This window comes from Salvelinus sp. IW2-2015, linkage group LG33 (genome assembly GCF_002910315.2).
Source record: "Salvelinus sp. IW2-2015 linkage group LG33, ASM291031v2, whole genome shotgun sequence".
Classification (NCBI taxonomy): Eukaryota; Metazoa; Chordata; class Actinopteri; order Salmoniformes; family Salmonidae; genus Salvelinus; species Salvelinus sp. IW2-2015.
This window is the reverse complement of record NC_036872.1, coordinates 9521303-9534774: the sequence shown is the minus strand read 5'-3', so window position 1 is coordinate 9534774 and position 13472 is coordinate 9521303. Positions and strand designations below refer to the sequence as shown.

Below are 13472 nucleotides of genomic sequence, written 5' to 3'. Positions count from 1 at the left end.
CTGCAACAAGAGCGGCTAGAGTTGGTTAGGGAAGGAAAGCTCTCAGGGGAGAGTTTGCTCTGGGAAGGTGACCCAGATTTACCTAGGGGTCGCTCCTCTTTCGGTCGTGCCCCGGACACATTTGATATTGTTGGGAACTTACGGTTGTTGCCAAAATTTAATGAGAAGGACCCTGAGACATTCTTTTTGTTGTTTGAGTGTTTTGCTGACGCTAGGAGTTGGCCTAATTCTGACCGCACTTTAATGTTGCAGTGTGTGTTGACTGGTAAAGCGCAGGAAGCATATTCAGCTCTTAGTGTAGCCGACAGTGTCAGTTAGGATAAGGTTAAAATGGCTGTGTTACAGATTTACGAATTGGTTCCTGAGGCTTACCGCCAACGATTTAGAACTTTAAAAAGGGATGATAAACAGACTCATGTTGAGTTTGCGCGAGAGTTATCTTCACAGTTTAATCGATGGTGTTCCGCCTCGGCAGTTATGACTTTCCATTGGCTGTGTGATCTGATTATGCTAGAGCAATTTAAGGACACAATCCCTGATCGTATAGCCGCGTACATCAACGAACGAAAAGTAAAGACTGTCACTGAGGCTGCGGTTTTGGCGGACGAGTATGTTTTGACTCACAAAAGTGTCTTTGCAGAGCCCCGTATTCGGAGTGAGTGGGGGCTTTCAGAGAGATTTGGGCCTCGCTCACGGAGATACTCTGGTTCACAGGCAGAGTTTCATTCAACTAGGATTGAGCCTGACTCCCGTGGTAAAGCTGACTTTGGTCAAGAGTGTCACTACTTGTCAGGTTTTGGCCAGGACTGTTCTGGTTTTTTGTCACTAGATGTCCCCATTGCACCTTTTTTGTACCTTTTGTTTTTCCCTTGCTCTAATTATTGTTTGCACCTGTATGTCGTTCCCTTGTTAGTATTTAATCCCTGTGTGTTCCTCAGTTCCTTGCTCAGTGTTTGTATGTTAGCACCCAGCCCCAGCCCAAGCCTTGTTGTGAACATATATTTTTCTCTTGTTGGATTTTCCAGAGGTTCTCTGGTTTTGTTCTTTTGTATTTTGGATTAGTCTTTTAAGGTTTGTTTTTCCCTTGCTGTTTTTACCACTTTGTGGATTTCTTTGTATTTTGGAAGATATCTATTTTTTATTAAACCACCATCTCTAGTACTGCTGTGTCTGCCTCATCTTCTGGGTTCTGCCGATTTAGTGACTGTTTCTCGCACCGGGTCCTGACACTACTGTCAAGGTTCAGGTCATTGGAAAAACGAATGTCCGGTTCTCAGGGCTAAGGGTAAATTCAATATTTGCGCTTACGTTAAATCTAAGCCTACGTCGTTAGCAGCGCCCGTCTCACATCAGTTCACTTCTGACACACTGTCTCATGCTCAGGGGCATGTGAAAGTCCATATTGACCCAGATTATTTACCTTTCATTACAGAGGGTTTTGTGTCTACGTTAGAAAGTAACGACCTTGTGCCAGTGAAGATCCTGAGAGACACAGGTGCCTCTGAGTCGTTTGTGTTGGAGTCTGTGTTACCCTTCTCTGCTGAGACTGATTCAGGAAGTAGTGTTCTAATTAGGGGAATAGGTTTGAACACTGTCAGTTCCATTGCATAAACTGATGTTGTGGAATGGTGAAAGGTGAGGTTGTTGTGGGGGTAGGAGGGTATGGCCTGTCGTGTTTTTATCTCTAGTGGTTTCCACTAAGCCGTCATTTGTAGGGATTCCTGATGAGAGTGCGAAGAGTTTCACAGAGGTGTTCTCTGTGTGTGCAGTGACACGTTCTATGAGCCCTGGCGACCTGGTCATTGCGCCGGCTAACGAGAATACCACAAAGAAGTATGTCACTACTTTCCCTGTTATCCCGTTATCTGTATCCCGCTCCGATCTAATCAAGGAGCAACGGGCTGACCCCACATTAGAAGAGTTGCGTGACCAAATTGTGCCTGTGGAACAGTTGGGAGATGTTGCCCATGTCTATTTTCTCCAAGAGGATGTCCTGATGAGAAAGTGTAGATGTAGATGTTCCGCAGGTCTGCATCGGTGGCTTGTAGGCTAAGCATGGAAGCCAGGAGATGCTAAATGTGTTTATGTTAATTAACGGTCAATTAGCGAACCGGCAGTTATTTGCTTGACAATCACCAGCTGACAAAATGTCATGACCACCACAGACGTAGGCACGACATGACTAGGTCAAGTCTCATCTGAGTATCTACTGAATGACATCACACATTCCAGTGAAAGACACAAGCATAAAGGGCAGGAGGAGGGGTACCTTTCAGAGTGGCCATCAAAATGGCGCAGTCTGCCTCCTGTTGATCTTCGGATTCCGAGTCGAAGATTGTGATCTGTGTTTTATAAATATAGAAATAGTTCTATGCAGTGAACGACAGTCATTGTATTTCCACCCTTTATGTGAACATTATACTAAGCCTGGGAGCCTGTTGAAAGGTAGAAAATAATCATGAACTGAACATGGATGGGATGGTTTCCTAGACCCAGGTTCAGCCTAAATCATTTTTTTAAGGAGAATCTCAATTGAAAGTGCATTTCAGTCCATGAGTAGGCAACCAGCCCACAGTCACATTACTCACAGACTGTTTGTAGTCCATACACTCCATCAGAAGGTTGTAGAGCTGGTTGACGTCTGCTCTCTCCAGACCAAACATGCCCCCTATCCTCAGAAGGAAGTCCTCCTTGATGTCTGTGTCCAGCTGCCTGTGCACAGTACCAACACAGTAAGTATAGACTGATACACCAGTGAGGTACAGTAAGACACAGGCTAACAACATGGGTCCATTTGGCATGACCATATGCTGAGATATGAGGTCTCGGTTGGCTAGCTTCCTCTTCCGCTCAGTTCAAATTTGTCATGTTTTGGCCCAAAAAACGGCCAATCAGATTTACTCCTATAATCCAACAATATCTGAATGTATATGGATGTCCGTAAAATGTATAGAATATCCGGTAAAATAAAATTTTCCTAAAGGAAACTCTGAAATGGCATATTGTTTTTATGAAGATTTTAGAATATTCACATGAAAATCTGTCGCCAATTGGATGGAAACTAGCGCACTCTGGCAAGTGCGCTAGTCCAGTGTCACTGTGATTATACCTGCACATCATGGTTCACCAGCAGCCCCAAACATCTAATGAATAAGCTACCAGCCAAACAAGCTCGTAAGAATTGTATTTACCCCCCCCCCCCCCCCCCATACTCATCTTGAGGTTGAGCATTTGTTGTCTCTATCTCTGTAATGTGTCTGTATCTATGTAATTGTATATGTATTTATGTAAAAGAAATAAGGACCACAATGGAAATAAGTTCCCGACTTCATTGTGCAATCTCGGGCACTTAAAATATTTGTGTATACAGTGCATTCGGAAAGTATTCAGACCCCTTCACGTTTTCCACATTTTGTTATTAAGTTACAGCCTTATTCTAAAATTGATTAAATCGTTTTTTTCCCCCTCATCAATCTACAACCAATACCCCATAATGACAAAGCAAAAAATTAAAAAAATTAAATATCAAATTTACATAAGTATTCATACCCTTTACTCAGTACTTTGTTGAAGCACCTTTGGCAGCGATTACAGCCTTCCTGGGTATGACGCTACAAGCTTGGCACACCTGTATTTGGGGAGTTTCTCCCATTCTTGTCTGCAGATCCTCTCAAACTCTGTCAGGTTGGATGGGAAGCGTTGCTGCACAGATATTTTCAGGTCTCTCCAGAGATGTTCAAGTCCGGGTTCTGGCTGGGCCACTCAAGGACATTCAGAGACTTGTCGCAAAGCCACTCCTGCGTTGTCTTGGCTGTGTGCTTAGGGTCATTGTCCTTTTGGAAGGTGAACCTTTGCCTCAGTCTGAGGTCATGAGCGCCCTGAAGCAGGTTTTCATCAAGGATCTGTCTGTACTTTGCTCCGTTCATCTTTCCCTCGATCCTGACTAGTCTCCCAGTCCCTGCCGCTGAAAAACATCCTCACAGCATGATGCTGCCACCACCATGCTTCACCGTAGGGATGATATGGCCAGGTGATGAGCGGTGCCTGGCTTCCTCCAGACGTGACGCTTGCCAAAGAGTTCAATCATGGTTTCGTCAGACCAGAGCATCTTGTTTCTCATGGTCTGAGAGTCCTTTAGATGCCTTTTGGCAAACTCCAAGCGGGCTGTCATGTGCCATTAACTGAGGAGTGGCTTCCGTCTGGCCACTCTTCCATAAAGGCCTGATTCATTCAACCTCATGGCTTGGTTTTTTCTCTGACATGTGCTGTCAACTGTGGAACCTTATATAGACAGGTGTGTGCCTTTCCAAATCATGTCCAATCAATTGTATTTACCACAGGTGGACTCCAATCAAGTTGTAGAAACATCTCAAGGATGATCAATGGAAACAGGATGCATCTGAGCTCAATTTCGAGACTCATGGCAAAGGGTCTGTAAATAAAGTATTTCTGTTTTTATTTTTAATAAATGTGCAAACATGTCTAAAAAACTATTTTCGCTTAGTCAATATGGGATATTGTGTGTAGATTGATGAGTAAAAAAAATATTTAATCAATTGTAGAATAATGCTGTAAAGTAACAAAATGTGAAAAAAAGTGTGTATTTTTTTAACCGACAATTAAAATCAATCAATTCATCCAAACTGTGCAGCGGCCAATTGATGAAAAGAAAGAGACATCTATTACGAAACACCAAGCAGTTTAATGACATTCAGACATTGTCAAGCCAAGCCTTCGATACTGGGTAAGCCTACAAGGTAGGGAGGGATGTATTTTCTGTTTGTCAGGATTGACAAAGCCTATCTATTGCAGTGTTGAAAACGCAAACCATGATATTGAAGTGCACGAATTCGGCATGCTTTGTTGATTGGCTGTGTGGTGCATTGACACAGAAATCTGTTGGTGGAAAATGAGTTGCATATATTTTACATAATTATAAATACTGCATCAAAATGTTGAAAATCAGATTTCCCCCTAGCTGATCATTGTCTGCAGCCAGCTCTGATCGTAGTGTAAATGAAACAGGCAGGGAGAGTGAGCTCGTCTGTGGTGGTCGGTTAACTCTCAACCTTCTGGCCCGTAGCCATGTGGGGCATCGACAGTGCCACAAATTTGGCAAAGTCAATATCCCCGTTTATTAACACAGGCTCGCTACAGTTATTTGTGGTCGTAAACATTATTTGGAGTTAATTCTATGAGGGGGGAGGGTGTTCAATTTATTTTACAGTATAAGGGGAGGGTCATGTCAAATTATGTTTTACTTTTGGGAGGGGGGGTGTGCCTTTTTTTATTACACCTTAAGTTGGACCAGCCCCTCCCCCCTAGTAAATTTCAATCTGTCCTTTAGGGCTCAGCATTTTCCTTAGACAGGTCACGCGATAGTCAGGGAAACCTCAGGGCTCTATTCAGTCATGTGTCTCTGTAGCTCTGTAGTTCCTCTACATGGACAAGCACCAAAGTCTTCAACATGTAAGCAGTGTTTCCCCTGTATTAATTTAGCAGTGACGTACCGCCGCTGCTAAATTGTTGCCGCCACCCCCAAAAAATATTGAACCGTAAAAAAAATTGCGATGTTAATGAAAGCCTTCTGGTAGACGGAAAGGAGTTCCAAAAAACTTCCCAATTAAATGTGAACTATGGAATGAAGCCTATGCCCACCTGGCAGAATGATATCATGATTATTTGCATCAATCCAGTGGGAATTTGTTTTGCAAACTCCATCACGTGTGCCCCACAGAAACGCTGCTAATCAAACAACAGTGCTAGATGCATTCACACTTGAAGTAACGGGTAACTACGCAAAAAAAAAGTAACTTTTTACTTTTGGTTTTATCATTGTTGTGTACTTAGAACATCCAATTATGTTGTTTTTCAATTTTTTTTAAGTGTGATTTTTGAGAGCGAAAACCTGAAAAAACATATAGATGACTACAGTGGCACCGCACACCTATCCATAGCGGTCTGTTTGTGTAAGAATGCCAGCAAGTCAGCCGCCCGGCCTGATCCCTCGAAGACGAACACAGGCACGGGGGGCACACTGCTCACATAGTCCAGCACCATGGACACAATGTCAGGGCCGCCCTCCACCACCACACATACCACTGGCACACCCTGGTTAAGCCCTACCAGAGAGGTAAACATCACACACACACAGACAGACATATTGTTACACACGTGTATTACAATACTCTCTCTCACACACACACTGCAATGCATTCTCTATCTTTCTTTCTCACACCCATTCACATACACACACTCTCTCTTTCACACACACACTCACGAGGGTGGATCTTCTGCAGTTGAATGTGTCTCTCCAGCTTCCTCCTCAGTCCCAGCTGGCAGCCATGTTTTCCCAGAGTTCCATCGTCCACTAACAGGAAGTGGGAGTGCAGGCTGTTCAAACACACCGTTTTGCTCAAGGGGCTTCTCAGGGGCTGGTAAGGCCTGAGCACCTGGGTTAGGTATCAGAAAACAGGTCAGAAAAACAGGTCAGAGAGCAGGTTGAGAGAAATTAGAGGAGGATTTGGGATAGTCCAAGCAGAAAAGTGAGAGCACATGGCAGCTCAAAGGAGATAAAAAGGTGACATTTCTGTGGCTAAAATTAGTACAGATCTGTGCAAAAAATACAGCAAACCTTCTTACAAGGTGGCTGAATGGTGTAGCTCTTTCCTGCAGTCAAATGACCTAGTGGCCTCATGGGTGGAGTGTTATTCATATTTTTCATAATTTCATAAAGAAACAAAGATCATTTCAAAAAAGCCACTTAAAATCCAGTCATGTCAAATGGTCAAATGGTTTTATTATATTTCAGTCTTCTGTGATGTATAAAAGTGTAATATTGGGATGCACTCAAAATGGAATACATTTCAACTCTATATCTGACATGGTCGTTGCGTCTTCTTTTTTTAAGCCCATAACCATGTGTGTGAGGTGTATGCTTTTGTTTCAACGTAAATTTGTTTAAGACTACCAAGAAACATTCTGTGTGACCCTGATTTAGCCTGCTGCAGTAAAAGGTTCATTTGAAACGTTCCTTAAAAGCACTGATATCTTTACAGAGAACGACACTCACATCTCTCCCTATAAGGTCACCGTGGTTGTCAATTACGCCCCAGGGCGTGACCCCTACAGCGTTCCTCTTCCGGTGGCCATTGGTGCCGTGTGCTTTCACAGCCTCCCCTACATACAGGGACACACCTAGGAAGGGTCGGATACTCAGTCCGCTTACACACATATAAACGTAATCCCACACACACAGTACAATACATGTAGTCAGCCAAAATCACACACACAGATGCTCACATTCACCCATGAAGCCCCAGTGCAAAATGAATCTACATTATTTCACACACCTGTGTTGATGCCGTCTGTGATTATCCAGGCTCCAGTGCTCTGAGCTGCGGTGATCAGGCCTTTGCTGAAGGCCTGTCTAACCTTGAGGGGGAGAGGGAAGTTCTCTGCCCCCCCGTGGACCGTCAGCAGTAGTTTAGGCCGTTCCATCTGCCACTCCCTCAGCATCAGCTGCAGCAGAGCCTCAGCCTTTGCGTCGACCGCAACACGAACGTACTGCACAGTCATCACATAAAGCATGGTCAAGCACATGAATATGAGATAACAGTTCCTAACAAGCTTCCAAGTGGGAAATACAAGTGGGAAACTCGGGTAGCATTGTTACACGCCCAGTTGGATATTTCGGAGTTTCCTAGTTTCGACTAGCACATGAATGCAGCAATAGCTACAGACCTTGGCATGGCAGTTACGTTCAGCGCTGTCCTGGAAGTCAATGGTTCCATAGGCATCGGTGGCACTGGCTTGTGTGTGACACTCCACTGACCACCTCTCTTCTTGCACTGCCTGCGGCCCAGGCCAGCGGGACATGAAGGGGCCAGTCTCCAGCCAGGTGTGCTCCCCTACCAGACGTCCGCAGCAGCATCTGGGGGGAGAGAGGAAAAACTCAAACCTTTCTAGTTGTTAAACATTGGCACAAAAATGCATTGCTGTCCCTATAAATGTCATGATAGTATAAATGGAATTACTGTGTTAGTTTACCTTTACACTAAAATGGGAAATCTCACTCTCAAAATATACACACACGCACACACTCACACACAAGCACAGTAAAGTCATACCTTATTAGGTTTTGGCATACTTGACACACAGTCCCTTCAGGATTCCGCAGAGATTTTTTATGATATCTGTGGGCTAAAATTCTGCTGCTGCAATTATGACATTTTACATGGCAATATGTGAAGATTTTGTCAAATTTGTTTTAAAAAATGCAATGAGGAGGGAAAACATTTGTTGGCATGTGGCTTGATTGAACCATATTACGCTGTAAATGTGAGGTGATTGGTTGAAATTACAAGCCCTCTTCTTGTACTGCGGCAATGGGTCCATTTTATGCAATAATATTGGAATGATTTGACTGTTTTATGCGGTCAAATATGCAAGTCCTCGCATAACATGCGAATTGTTGATTTTGCAAAAAATTCTGCTATCACAGAATCGAGGAATCCTGGAGGGACTGAACATCTGCAATAAACAGGAAATGATACATGAGCAACATAACCACATAGCTAGAGTTTCCCTGGAACCGCTAGTATGGTTACCAAAATCTTTTTCAAAAACCAGACATGGTAAAAGTTATTACAATTATTATTCCAGCACTTCTATCATGTGACATATTGAAATTTTTCAGCAAATACCAAATCCAGCTCACCTGTGTATGTCTCGACATGCTGGGATGAATTTAATACACTCTCTCTTGCAGAAGGTGTCGTCAATCCAAGACCTCTGTGACTGGAACACAACACACAACATCAAGGTCCAAGGGCCTGGGGCTGACTTTCTACTTAGCTAACATATGGAATTGTTTTAAGATGGTACCAAGGACCATTTAGATATTTGATTTTGAATTTCAGGACCCCTGTAGCCTCACAAAGCCGCCTGATCCCGCAAGCTTACATTAAACGCTGCACGGATATCAGTCTGGCAGGGCTGTGATTCAAACAATGAGGTATAACTAGATTGTAACTTTACAAGTAAAATTGTGAGGCTTGCTAAAGCTCTTTAAAAGTTATTTTTGTGGTAGTGGAAGAAAATGAGAAAGACCAACATTTTGTCTATACTCTGATTAAAGTGATACACAAGAAAAACATGAAAACTACCTATCTTGTTACACCGTTTGACTTGTTCTGAAAAATCTACTTTCCCTGAAAACATCTTGCATTTTTTCAATATGTTTTCTCGTTCATATTAACATAATGATGCTCATTCATGATTGTTTTAATCTTGTGTAGAATAATGACATACTGTACAGTCAACTGCTAAGGAAGAATTGATTCTGCCGGATCATCCTACACATAACCACTGTTTGTCTACAGTACATACACATATAGTTTTAATGAATTTTTCTGCAAAAGGTGGGTAAACTGTATTTGCATTTACCATCTACTACACCGCTGCTCTTGATTTTTTCACATCATAAGAAACAGAAATTCCGGAACGTTTCTTTTGAAACGTCTCTCGGGTTGATGAGAGAATGGCCAGACTGTTGCTATTGATACACTAACAGGTACATTTTCCAGAAAGTATATATTTCCATCTGTCTTGTAGGAGTATTTCTCATCCATCTTCACTTAATGCTGCTCACATATTTTTGGTCAGTAGTTATGGTCAGTATTTGTGTGGTTGTGGTCAGTAGTTGTGGACAGGAGTTGAGGTAAGTAGTTATGGTCTGTAGTTGTGTTGGTGTGGTCAGTAGTTGTGGCCAGTAGTTGTGTGGTCAGTAGTTATGTGGTTGTGGTCAGTTGTTGTGTGGTTGTGGCCTGTAGTTGTGTTCTGTGGTTGTGGTCAGTAAGTACGCTTTTCTTTAGGAATCTAGTGAAGTAAAAGTAGTCAAAAATATAAATAGTAAAGTACAGATACCCAAAAAAACTACTTAAGTAGTACTTTCAAGTATTTTTACTTAAGTACTATACCCTACTGGATTAGACTATTGCAATGCTCTACTCTCCGGCTACCCGGATAAAGCACGAAATAAACTTCAGTTCGTGCTAAATATGTCTGCTAGAATCTTGACTAGAACCCAATTTTTTTTATATATTACTCCAGTGCTAGCCGCTCGACACTGGCTTCCTGTTAAGGCTAGGGCTGATTTCAAGGCTTTACTGCTAACCTACAAAGCATTACATGGACTACGATTTGGTCCTGCTGTACATACCTACACGTACGCTACGGTCACAAGACGCAGGCCTCCTTATTGTCCCTAGAATTTCTAAGAAAACAGCTGGAGGCAGGGCTTTCTCCTATAGCGCTCCATTTTTATGGAATGATCTGCCTATCCACGTGAAAGACGCAGACTCAGTCTCGACCTTTTAAGTCTTTACTGAAGACTTGTCTCTTCAGTAGGTCCTATGATTGAGTGTAGCCTGGCCCAGAGGTACGAATGTGAACTGCAAGGCACTGGAGTGACGAACTGTCCATGCTGTCTCTGCCTGGACGGCTCCCCTCTCTCCACTAGGATTCTCTGTCCCTGACCCTATTACGGGGGCTGAGTTACTGGTTTACTAGTGCTTTTTCATGCCATACCTAGAAGGGGTGTGTCACATCGTGGCAGCCTTTTTTCGTTATACTGTGCTTTGGCAAAGTGGGTTGGGTTATATCCTGTCTGGTTGGCTATCGTCGGACAGGGTCACAGTGTCTCCCCCTGTCTCAGCTTCCATTGTCTATGCTACAATAGTCTATGTGCCGGGGGATAGGGTCAGTCTAAATTTAAGTATGCTCCCTCTAATTAATCTCTCTCTCTCTCTCTCTCTCTCTCTCTCTCTCTCTCTCTCTCTCTCTCTCAGACTATGCCTCAGGACTACCTGGCCTGATGACTCCTGGCAGTTTTGCCTGAGGCTATGGAACCCTGACCTGTTCACCAGACGTGCTGCTGCTCCAGTTTCAACTGTTCTGCCTGCAGCTATGTAACCATGACCCGTTCACCAGAGGTGCTACCTTGTCCCGGACCTGCTGTTTTCGACCCGCTCTCTCTCTCCCGCACCTGCTGTCTCGACCTCTGAATGCTCGGCTATGAAAAGCCAACTGACATTTACTCCTGAGGTGCTGAACTGATGCACCTTCTACAACCACTGTGATTATTATTTGACATTGCTGGTCGTCTATGAACGTTCTGGCCTTAATGGCCATGTACTCTTATAATCTCCACCTGGCAAAGCCAGAAGAGGACTGGCCACCCCTCAGAGCCTGGGTCCTCTCTAGGTTTATTCCTAGGTTCCTGCCTTTCTAGGGAGTTTTTCCTAACCATCGTGCTTCTACATCTGCATTGCTTGCTGTTTGTGGTTTTAAGCTGGGTTTCTGTATAAGCACTTTATGACATCTGAGGATATGAAAATAACTTAATAAAAACATTTGATTTGATTTGTTTTACTGTAATATCTGTGTTTTTGCATGTACATTGAATGGTTGATTAATTTTATGCTACACACTGATAAAGAACATACAGTTTTCTAAACTAATCCAATCTGTTTGTAATTGGATTTATTGCAAATGTTACTGAGATGGTTGTTACAGTTCAGATGATTGAGATAGTCTCAGTATTCAATCTTCCCTACCCTGGCACTCATTCTGAATGCAGGTTGCGGGTGATTTGACAATTCCACGTGTTGGATATCCTAACTGGCTGGATTCCAATTGGAACTTCACATCACTTTGCAAGCCAGCATAGTGTGACTTGCAGGCCTGATGCGACCTGTAAACCAGAAGATTCCTAACACTACTATATTAGGGTATAACTAGGGCCTCAAAGAAAGGCCTTATGACATATGTAATGTCATTAATAATTCAATTTAAAAGGCTAATAAGGCTGGTGGGTGTAATATTTGTGTTGAGGAGAAAATTAACAGGCACGAGACGGGAGTACAGTTTAGTGTTGTTTAGTAAGAACATCTTGTGCCGGGCCAATAGTGTGCATGTCAAATCCAAATCAAATGTTATCGGTCACATACACATGGTTAGCAGATGTCATAACATAACACTGCCTTAATATATGAATGATTAGTAACAGCATAGTAACTCATATTAGACAGCTATTGGTCACCAATAATACTACAGTGGGTTCTACCCGTTCATAGAGGGTTCTAGGAAGAACTCTCGAAATATAAAAGGGTAATTTTCTGGAATAGCATGTAAATGTTTTAATCAAACTATTGTATTCATCTGACTATCCACAATAATCACAGTGTGCATGTACCCATGTAACTCAATGCTGAATACTACCTCTAGCGCTGGGGCGCGCAGGACTTGGGACGCGGAGTAAATGAAATGGCACAGAATACTCAGGGTGTTCTCTCTATAAAAGTCGATGGCCACATACCAGATTTTCATAACATTCGAGGCTCAGTCCTGTAGAACAGAGGCTGAGGGGGTTGCAGGTCAGAGAAAAAAAGGATTTCCTTTTTCTAGGAAGGACTGGAGACATTACAATATTTAAAAAAGTATACCACACAAAATGACAAGCTCCTCTGACATTGGCATACTGAGATCATTAAACAAATGACCCAAGTCTTAAATGCAACCAATGGCCAATGAAGAGTGGATGCACAGATCTTAGGTCTACAATATGAGGAGGAAATTATAGTCCACCAACTTTCCAGTGGCACTCACTTATCCAAACAGTTTTTTCCAGTTTTTCCGTTTAGCGGGATTCCCAACTGTAGGCCTATGCGCTCGTAATGTTATAAAACACAAATCTGCAGATTTGCAGTCAGTCTCTCCTTTACTTTTAGCCAAGAGAGAGTGGCATGCATAGTATTGATATTAGCCCTCTGATTACAGTAAAGAGCAAGACAATAACCACTCAAACGTCCTTTTTTGAATGCTTCATACCAAAATAACTGCATAAAATCAAATCAAATTTTATTTGCCACATGTGCCGAATACAACTTTTGTAGACTTTACCGTGACATGCTTGCTTATGAGCAATGTTCCCTCTAAGCTGCGAACAGGTGCACAGCTCTCCCAGGACTGCCTCGCAGAAGAAATATCAGCCCATGCAGAGAAGCAACGAGATTGAACTTTACTCAACGTTCTAGTTATCCCCTTTAGTTAACACTATCAACGTTAACCTTTACTGTGGGAATTGTGATTGAATCAACACAATATTAGTCACTTTCAATGCAACATAACGAAACAAAACAAACTATGACAGATATTTTCTTGAATGCAGAGTGCATTGGAGTAGGATTTTCTTGCATTGACAGAAACAACTCAGGCCCATACCCTACACAGACCGGTGCACCGTATCCAATCAGAGCTGCAGTATCCCTACAGTGTATGCAAATAGACCATTGCCATATATGGATCTGTGCCATTCATTTTGAACTGGACTTTGTTTACAGCATGAGTGGTTGCGAGTAGATGCGCTTGTTTTGAGATCACATTTGTTCATATTCTTTGCTAGTAAGTCA

At 42.8% G+C, this 13472-nt stretch overlaps 1 protein-coding gene across 13 annotated transcripts in view; it reads right to left on the bottom strand.

Moving 5' to 3' along the window:
- LOC111957921 (transient receptor potential cation channel subfamily M member 6) overlaps window positions 1–13472 on the bottom strand; it is a 91598-nt gene that overhangs the window by 60866 nt on the left and 17260 nt on the right. For 10 of the 13 annotated variants that reach the window (XR_011474688.1, XR_011474689.1, XM_070436944.1 and 7 more), the window contains 8 exons: window positions 8720–8799; window positions 7744–7933; window positions 7353–7566; window positions 7073–7197; window positions 6281–6452; window positions 5948–6122; window positions 2589–2712; window positions 2270–2342 (listed from right to left, as the gene is read on the bottom strand). Coding sequence is in view for 11 of the 13 variants with exons in the window: in XM_070436944.1 (XP_070293045.1) it covers window positions 2270–2342; window positions 2589–2712; window positions 5948–6122; window positions 6281–6452; window positions 7073–7197; window positions 7353–7566; window positions 7744–7933; window positions 8720–8799 (1153 nt within the window). In the remaining 2 variants the exon portion in view is untranslated. Of the gene's footprint in view, window positions 1–2269; window positions 2343–2588; window positions 2713–5947; window positions 6123–6276; window positions 6453–7072; window positions 7198–7352; window positions 7567–7743; window positions 7934–8129; window positions 8437–8719; window positions 8800–13472 lie in introns of those variants that run through there. The other 3 variants (XM_070436938.1, XM_070436945.1, XM_070436947.1) reach the window with 3 other exon arrangements.